Source organism: Miscanthus floridulus, chromosome 8 (genome assembly GCF_019320115.1).
Source record: "Miscanthus floridulus cultivar M001 chromosome 8, ASM1932011v1, whole genome shotgun sequence".
NCBI lineage: Eukaryota > Viridiplantae > Streptophyta > Magnoliopsida > Poales > Poaceae > Miscanthus > Miscanthus floridulus.
Window position 1 is genome coordinate 1,300,162 of NC_089587.1, and position 9,826 is coordinate 1,309,987.

The window sequence follows — 9,826 nt, forward strand, 5'->3', positions numbered from 1 at the left end:
CGCTCGCCGACGGCGCGATGGCGCTACGCTGCCCCGGCAACGCCCGGCACCCCGGCCTCGCGCTCACGCACGCCCGGCCGGCCTCACGCTCGCCCGGACGCCCGCTCGATGCGCCGCCGCCGCCGCCAGAAGCTAGTGGGGAATTTTTCCCTCCCTCACGCGCGCCCAGTAACCTAAAAGAAACAGTGACACATTATTCCATTATTACCCCTGAACAGATAGCCTTCTCCTGAGCTACCAGAGGGTATTTTTGACTAAATAAAAAACCGCCCCAGTTCACACAGAACCGCCCGGTTCACCGGTTCGACAAAAAACCGGCCGGTTTAACCGGTTTTTAGCGGTTCGATTACATGGACGATCTTTTAAGTGAACCAGACCGGTGTAGACCCTGGTTCGGTCTTTTAGCGGTTCAATCGCCGGTCCGGTCCGGTTCGAAAAACTTGGATGCAGCCCCCGCGTTGCCACCGGCGATGCTACCAATGTGAGCTCGGACGTCTGGTGCAGTGGTGCTGCTGGGATATGTATATCAAAACTGCAGCTTGCCATTCTAATTGGCCCATATATAAATGAGAAAATTGGCTATTTGCCATTAAAGATACAAGTAAGCTGGGTAACCTATAAAATTAAATCTAGTCGGCTGGTATCCTAATGACAAAGACAAATAGCTAACTTTTTCGTTTATATATGGGCCAATTATTATAGATTGGCAAGTTGCGGTTTTTATACATATCCCAGAGCAGCACCAAACCTCTGAGCTGACATTGGTAGGATCGCCCTCGCGGGCGGCCTTCACATACGGCCGGCCTGCAGCAACACGGCTTCGAGAGCGCCGTCGCCCTTCCGTCTTCTTCTACTCTCTCCTTGTATTTGTGAAGAGCAGATGCATCGTAGCGTGGTTGCCTTCACAGATGCATCGTTTCTCCTCAGCCTGAAGATTGCTTTAAGTACAATTGAGGCCAACCAATCTGCTCTGCAGACTGCAGATCCACCTTGCAATCCATCCTGTAAGCTGATGTCTCTAACTAAGTTCGGCATTTTAACCTTTCTTTCGCATTCGCTATCAATCTGATTCTTTTCTGATCTAACGAAATGACAGGTGAATGATTACTTGTCCGTAGTCACTGGATCAGGACTGAATATAAAGGATCATCTCTGCTTTGGAATGTGCACACGACTGGTGATAGCAAGAGACAGGAAGGGCGGCGGATACTGATTATATCCGGCGATAAAAAAAGGTAATCCAACAAGGCATCACCAAGTATCTTGTGTATCATGTTTCACTTTTATCGTTGCTCTGGTCTATCTATAATACATAAAAAACACACGGTAAAACAGGAATAATTGGGTAGTTCTAGTGTTCTGTATATTGCTTGTCATGTTATATACTTGTATATTACATTCTTTTACTCCTAAATCTTTTATCAACAGTCAGCTATTTGACCACCCGAATTTACATGGCTTAGCTCCAGTATACCATCATCTAATTTCTCCTTCATGAAGAAACGATCTATCTCTATTGTTTTCCATTAAACTATATGAACATCTTGTGAAGTAAGCTCTGTACTGTAGCCACAGCGACAGGTTCAAATTTTGTTCTTCATGTTCATTATCCCTTACCAAATCAGTGAGGTAGTATCCATCTAAACTATTGACTATATATATATATATATATATATATATATATATATATATATATATATATATATATATATATATATATATATATATATATATATATATAATATTAATATTTATGGTACAAAATTAATATCATTAGATAGATCGTTGAATCTATTTTCATAATAAATTTATTTGGAGATACAAATGTTGCACATATTTTCTATAAATCCAATCAAACTTACGGCACGGAAATCAAAAGCGACAGTTATTTAGGGACGGAGGGAGTATGACTTAATGATGGTTGTTCTATTTCTATTAAAAGAATATTTGCTTCATCAACTTACTTCTCATATAACTATACATTTAATTAGCATTCAAATATGACCACAAGATGTTGCTTTCTAATGTTCAGTAAATCTACTATTTGTCCAGCATTGAGGACTGTAAAAATCTTCAGTCAAGCCAATATGATCATAAGCTGTATAAAAGCAGTCGCCGAGGCCATTACTGTTTTCAATGAGTGTGTCACTTTCTCCCAATGGGTTAGATCTCTGGGATCCCTTTCAATTGGAAGGGAGAAAGAAGAACTTAAAGAAGATGATGTACTGAAGTTGCAGAGTTCTTTTCAATGCCTTCGGGACACTCTACCTGCAATGTACAACTTTATTGATCGAGTAGAGTGGAGGAGTCATGAGAAGGGTGTGGCAGAGCTCCTTCCAGAACTTAAGGCTGCCGTGTATGATGCAGAAGACCTTCTGGAGGATTTCCGATGCTACAAGCAAAAGGTGAAAATTGAGGGCAGTGCAACCTCGGCGGAACCAGGCACTAAATTCTTTCAAGATTTCATTCAAGGTAACTTCAACAGTAAATTGACTGCCATCAAGAATAGGCTAGATAACCAATCTATGGTGCTTGAGCGAATGGGCATACATCAAGCAACTCTACGGTTTGACAGATCAGTTAGACCTGAGACCACTTCATTCCCCACCGAGGCAAAGATATTTGGTCGCGATGAGGAAATAAAGAGGCTGATTAAATTGCTTGGTGTACCTGAAAATAATACCAGGGGTCCTTACACACGCAAGAGATCAAGAAGTGACAATACTAAAGCAACAATAACAAGTGTTCCAGTTTTGCCCATAGTTGGAATTGGAGGTGTTGGAAAAACTACTTTGGCCCAAAATTTTTGCAGCCATCCGCAAGTGAAAAAACACTTCGATGTGAGAGTTTGGATTTGTGTCTCGGATGACTTTGATGTCAAGAGGTTAACTAAAGAGGTCGTAGAACAATTTTCTGGGAAAGCACCAAAGAAGGATAATTTGAACTGTCTTCAGGATGATCTTGCAGATAGCCTCAACAAGAGAAGATTTTTAGTTGTCCTCGATGACATGTGGGATGATAATGGGGAGCTTTGGAAGACGTTCTATGCACCTTTCAAACATGTGTTTCAGGGAAGCATGATGCTTGTCACAACTAGGTCTCAAAAGGTTGCTGATATAGTACGTACGACAAATCCCTTTCTATTAGAGGGTTTAAAGGATGATGTCTTTAGGAATTTCTTCAAACTATGTGTGTTTGGGTCTAATAGCTCCAACAATGATCCTGAGTTGGAACGGATTGGTGAGCAGATACTCCCAAAGTTGAAAGGCTCTCCTTTAGCTGCAAAAACCCTTGGACGGATGTTAGGAAGGAGCCTTGACCTAGAACATTGGAATATGATTCTTTATAGTCAGTTGTGGGAGCTTACTCAAGAGGAGACTGACATTTTGCCCGCTCTTCGATTGAGCTACATGTATTTACCATTCCATTTGAAGAGATGCTTCTCATTCTGTGCTGTGTACCCGAAAGATTACAATTTTGTAAAGGAAGAGTTAGCTGAAATTTGGGTGGCTGAAGGCTTTGTGGAACCTCAGTGTAACATTTCACTTCAACAAACTAGTTGTGAGTACTTTGAAGAACTTGCACAGCTGTCATTTTTTCAGAAACTTCATGAGAAATACGTTATACATGATCTGATTCATGACATGGCACAACTGGTTTCAAAGGACGAGTGCTTTATAATAAAAGAGACAAAGGATCTTGAAAGGATTCCTAAGAATGTCCGTCATCTATCGGTGCTCAAAAGCAGAGATGTTAAGTGGTCTGACTTAGAGAGTCTATGCAATCAAACAAAGTTGCGCACCCTACTTTGCAACATGTCTTTGAAGGGTAAAAAGGGCAATAGTGTGATGGAGAAATGGTGTACTAGTACTGAACTTTTATGCATGCGCGTCATGGTATGTGACTCTATCTCTATGCCAGATAGTATTAGCAACATGAAGAATCTTCGGTACCTTAAAATCTTGGATAATTGCCACTTCAATAGCTTTCCTGCAACATTTTGTCGCCTTTATAATCTACAACTATTATATGCTAGGGAATGCAGATTTAAAGAAGTACCCAGAGACTTTAGTAATCTGAGCAATCTACACAAGTTTGAAGCGAAATTTCTTAAGATTGATGCTGGGTTGCTAAATAATTTCAATCTGATCACTGGAGAGTTGTCTATTTGTAATCTTTGTGAAATAAACAAGGACCAGGCAGCAAAATTTGAACTTATAAATAAGGAGGGTATTTTTAGCCTGACTCTGAATTGGTCTAATGGGATATCGCATTTGCCGGGATCTCCAGAGCACAATGAGGTACAAGTGTTTGAAGCATTACACCCTCCCACCAGTATCCAATCTGTGGACCTAGAATGTTATCCAGGTGAATACCTTCCAAGCTGGTTTCATGGTTCTGATGACCCTACCATTTTCTCATCATTGACAAACATAAGGGTCATAGACAGCCCGAGGTTATCAAGCCTTGAAAAGTTTCTACAACCAACTTATATGCCTGCCATCAAGAAAATACATATTGAAAACTGCACAGGTTTGGAATTTGTACCAGTAGAAATGTTTGGGGGTTTGCCTTCACTTGAAGAACTGAATGTGTGGAATTGTCCAAAGATCAACTCACAACGTTTGATGGCCCCATCCCTCAAGACACTTTTTTTGAGGGATTCTGGGAATCTTGGAGACGATATTGATTGTCATTCCCTAACGACTTTTCGTTTATCAAGCCACCAACTGGCATCTCTGACACTCAATAGAGAAAACTTCCCGCTACTCAGTTTCCTAAAAATTCAAAGCTGCAGAATGCTAGAGACTCTTATTGGGGGTTGGCCTATTCTGAAGAGCTTGTACATTTCGGGTTGTCCACGTCTCAAATGGGAAAATCGAATGGTGTTGCCATCGTCCCTCCAAAAGCTCCAGTTATGTGATTGTGGTTATTTTTCTGTGAGGTACTTGGAGAACCTCACTTCCCTCAAATCACTGGAGATGCTTACATGCAATCACATAGAGTACATTCCACGCGACCTGTGGAGCAGTAATCTCAAATCACTCCAGGAATTAAAGATTTGGGATTGTGAAGAGCTTGTATCAATTGGTGGACCAGAAGCAATTGCACACATACCAATAGTGCTCATTCAAGACTGCCCAAAGTTGATGGAAGTACGACAGCCCCTGCAGACAGGTTTTCAATGGTAGTAGGTATGGCACTTGCTTTTGGGTATAAACCATGATCCAAAAGGTATGGCACTTGTTTTCATTGTTAGATTATATCTTACTAGCCAGTTATGTAATCGTAATAATGTTAACCATTTTTGAAAGTAGAGAACGATAGTGAAGTCCTGTCCTTGCGCCAATTCCTCATCTCATGCAAGAATGAAGCCGAGAAATGGCGATGTCAGCTGCCATGTCGGAAAAGAGCAATCGTGGACGACTGGTATTTAGCCTTTGATTTGGCAATCTAAAACTATTGCTGCGTTTGTGGTGGTGACGCGCTGTAAAACAGACATGTAACGCTCATCATGCGGGCTGTTTTGGGCCAAGAATGAAATCAGGTAGGGATCGGACCACCCCCCCCCCCCCCCCCCCCCCCCCCCCCCCCCCCCCCCCCCTTCTTCACCTAAAAAAGTTTTTTTTTGAATGTTTTTTTTTTTTTTTGTCTGAATGCCCAGCAGTAAGGCTACTGCTTTGCAGCACCATTTAGATTTTCAGTTTTGGAGAATAATCCTTTTGCTGACCAGCGTTCTCTACTTCTTGATACTTGATAGGTGAAATGACGGCTCTGCAACCTCCGGGGACTCTCGATGATCGCACTCATATGTAGGAGTACTGTACGTCTGTTTTGTTGTTTGTTTAGCTATATTAATCCGGTCAGTGCACAATGTTTCCTTTACCTTTCCGTTGTTCCAGTCTGTACTGCTGGCTCACTGTCTCTGTGTTGTTGTCGACCATGGCATGCATGCATTTGTCAGTAGCTGGCTATGCGTCGTGGTTGTAGTGTCCCTGAGTCCAGAGTCGCGCCGCGCCAACCTGAAGATGTGCGGGATGGCGCACAACGCCAGAGTTGGCGGTGCGCCTGAACATGCCGTTCGCGCCATGCATGCCTCGTCCGTGTGGGATGGCACAAGTACGGTCATGGTGGATCATGCATGGCGCAGATCAAGGGCCGCCTCGCTTATTTCCCATATATATTTGTTGTCTGAATAAATAAAGGAGAAAATATTTCTCAGTTTCTTGACAAGAAAAGTCTTCCTCTGTTTTACTTTGTTTGTACTTGATTGTTTTTCTTTTGTCTTCTAATAAAATTAGCAGCAAATCTCTTGCCGCCCTTTCAAAAGAAAGTGTTCTGGGCAGCATGTTGACTTTTGACGATTCGAGCTCTCTCATTCTCAACTCCGTAGCTCCCACGTGAGGCTGATGATGATGAAATGAAGATCCAAGAATCTACCAGATGATAATGCAGATGGATGACAGTGGTAGAGGTAGAGGTGCTTCTTACAAGACCAACCTGGACATGCATCCAGAGGTAAAGGCGCTTCTTCTATGATTGTTTTCTGTTTCAATATCTCTATCTTTCACTGCAATAAAGAAATTTAGTTTGTTTCTCATCTTTGTCCCCGACTCTGTTTTCCTTCTTTTGCAGAACAAGAGAACGAGTGTCACGGCTCATGGAAAGTCTAGCGTCTGAAAGAGTAGGTTATTTATTCCCTCATAAAAGCTGATACTTGGTACTGGTGCTCTTGTTTATGCTGCTGCTAACAGGTTTTAGTAGTCCATTCTTTTCTTGAAATCCTTCTGAGCCATGAAAGTTCGAACACCTTGGTTTTATGTGTTAGCCTAGCATTACAACAGATCAGATATCATTTCTCTTCCCCCACCTCTCTTTTGTCGGAATCATTAGGTTTCATTGCGATTTTATACAGCAAAGCACTTCATTCATACATATTTTTCTTGGTTCAATCAATATTTGGGTGTTCTACCCATGCTTGTTTGCATTTGACGCTCAATGCTGAGCTATCAGCTATACCGATGGGCTCTTGTCTGAACTGCAGCATCTCTGAACCTGTGACCGATTTGGTCCTGCTGATAATTCAAATAGACCGGGGTTTCTCCCCACTGAACTCAAGGAAAAAAACATATTTGGGCATTCAGAATGCATTATGGTGATGTGCGTGTATCCACAGAAGCATTTATTGTTGCATTTCACAGGAAAAAAAAACGAAGTAATGCAAAAACAACTTGAAGCCCTTTCGTTCCTTGACAAAAGAAAGGCTACAAAGTCAAAGCTGGTGACTGATCAGATTCCAAAGTGCATCTGGTGCACCTTCTTGCTATTGTTCCTGTGCAGCAGGCGACATCAGGTTACATATGGCTTCTTCTTGATGCATACTTGCAAGTGCGAAAGAACCTAAGAACTCTGTCAGCTAACGGATTTGCAAATAAACCTGCAGTGGCATCACCTAGCAAAGCTCCTCCTGCTAAAGCAACGAAGCGGGTGGCCCCTGTGTCTCGGAGGTTGTACACAGCGCTTGAAACACTACTTTTATGTGAGTTGAAGTTAAATGTATAAGTGGTATCATGTTGGTGTGTATCATGTTGGTTCTGATGTTTGCTGTTGTTTTTTAGGGCTAGAGTAGGAGGAGCTTTGCAAGATACTGAAGAAAACGATGATGATAAAAGTTCGCTAATGCTTCCTGTAGGGCTCAGGCCGTCCGTTTGGACTCCTAGCCCCACACGCGCAGCCTGCCCTTTGTCCGCCTAGATTCACCCCGCCCAACCAGCTCCCCCGGTGGCTGGCGCTGCCGCCATGCCGGCACGTGCTCGTGCTCCTTCCCTTGAAACCCCCCCCCCCCTCCTATCTCTCTCCGCGCAGACAGGACCTAGGACTCGGGAGCCAGGATGAGTGGCTGAGGACGATGATGGCGCGCAGAGCCACGCCATAGGAGGCCGCGTCAGCGACGTCTACCTCAAGTACTGCGAGCAGCGGGGCGCGCCTGACCCTGGCTTATCGAGCTCGACCATGGGTAGCTCCACCGCCGCCCACCCACCCGGACTCGTCGTGCAGCTGCGGGCGCCTCCATCAGTCTGCCGCGGCCTTCTCCACCGCACCAGTTGGCCGTCCCGCGCCCACTCAGACTCATCTCGCCTGCCTCGGGCGCCTCCACCGCACTAGTTTGCCTCGTCGTCCGCTTGGTTTCGCTCAAGCAGCAAGGAGATGTTGAGCTAAAAGCGTATGTTGCAAGCATGTGTTTCAAGTGTTTCAGATGTTTCAATGGTATGTTGGAAGTGTTTTGTGTGGACGTTGCAAAAGTAGATCCGGATGTTGCATATGTTGCAAGCAAGTGTTTCGTATGGACGTTACAAAGTAGATCTGGATGTTGCATATGTTGCCATGGTTATACACGTATGTTGCAAGTGTATGTTGAACATGTTTCATCTATGTTTCAGATGCATGTTGCAAGTGTTTTATCTAAATATTGTAATGTTAGAAATATATGTTCTAAATGTTTCATCTATTTTAAACATATGTTACAACGTATACTCTTCGATGGGACAACCGGACTCACAGGGCGCGCATGTGCAGACGAGCGCGGGCGGTCCCCACGTACGCCCACAAAACGGAGCAGGCGTGGGAATGAGCGTGTGTGCAGGAAATGAATCTTACGCGCGGGCGCGCCGGCGTCCGTCGTCCGGGCGCTAGCCTGTCCCATAAAAGTTTGATATTGCTGATGTACCGTTGTTAATTAACTCTGGCATGTAAACCTATATATTAGATTTAGGCGAGAGAGAGTTAATCTTGTGGCTGCCTGACTTGTGTCAAACTTGTGGAATCAAAAGAGGAAAATTCACCAGCGGTCCACGAAGTTGGCACAAGGTGTCACTTAGGTCTCTGAACTTTCAAAGTGATATCTGTAGGTCCCTAAAGTTGGCAGAGGGTGTCATCTAGGTCCCAAACTTTCAAAGTGATCACCGGAGGTCCCTAAACTTGGCAAAGGGTGTCATCCAGGTCCCAAACTTTCAAAGTGATCACCGCAGGCCCCTAAACTTGGCAAAGGGTGTCATCCAGGTCCCAAATACTGTAGCGATTCGGCACATAATTTTAAAAAAAGAAATCTAAATTTTGGTAATGTAGCTACATTCTGCAGAAAATTCTAAAAATTGTATCTTTTTAATACGATCTCGCACGAAGATGATTTTTATATAAAAGTTGTAGCTCTCGACGGGATCTACAACTTTCTAGTTTTGAGTTTTTTAATTTGAGGTCGCTAATACACTCAAAAAAATTAAATAAATTTTCAGCAGTATATTAATCGTGTACGAACGCTTGTCGCCTTGAAAAAAAAACAAATCTTCTTTATATGTCATCTGATAGAGATAATTTTTATATAAAAATTATAGTGCTCGATGAAACCTACAACTTTCTAATTATGAGTTTTTAATTTAAGGTCGGTAAGATGCTAAAAAAGTTAAAATGCTGATTTCAGTTCATGTATAGTGGTTTTGCATTTTAAATTTTTTTGAACATCTTAAAGACTTCAAATTGAAAAACTCAAAATTAGAATGTTGTAGATCTCATCGAGCGCTACATCTTTCATATAAAAAGTATCTCCATTTGATAGCATATAAGAAAGATATGTTTTTTTCAAGGCGACAAGCGTTCGTACGCGATTAATATACTGCTGAAAATTTATTTAATTTTTTGAGTGTATTAGCGACCTCAAATTAAAAAACTCAAAACTAGAAAGCTGTAGATCCCGTCGAGAGCTACAACTTTTATATAAAAATCATCTTCGTGCGAGATCGTATTAAAAAGATACAATTTTTAGAATTTT

General features: G+C 42.7%; 2 protein-coding genes across 2 annotated transcripts; both read left to right on the forward strand.

The window, feature by feature from the left end:
• Positions 1-1,131: 1,131 nt before the first annotated feature.
• On the forward strand, positions 1,132-5,855 carry LOC136470840 (putative disease resistance protein RGA3). The gene is made up of 4 exons (XM_066468579.1): positions 1,132-1,235; positions 2,053-5,235; positions 5,319-5,548; positions 5,762-5,855. The coding sequence occupies exon 2, from the start codon at positions 2,088-2,090 to the stop codon at positions 5,190-5,192; it is 3,105 nt and encodes a 1,034-aa protein (XP_066324676.1). The 5' UTR covers positions 1,132-1,235; positions 2,053-2,087; the 3' UTR covers positions 5,193-5,235; positions 5,319-5,548; positions 5,762-5,855.
• Positions 5,856-6,661: 806 nt separating this feature from the next.
• On the forward strand, positions 6,662-7,755 carry LOC136477188 (uncharacterized). The gene is given in 6 exon segments (XM_066475271.1): positions 6,662-6,689; positions 7,203-7,300; positions 7,302-7,321; positions 7,323-7,354; positions 7,445-7,508; positions 7,620-7,755. Coding segments are annotated over 6 exon segments (378 nt in total).
• The last annotated feature ends 2,071 nt before the right edge of the window (positions 7,756-9,826 follow it).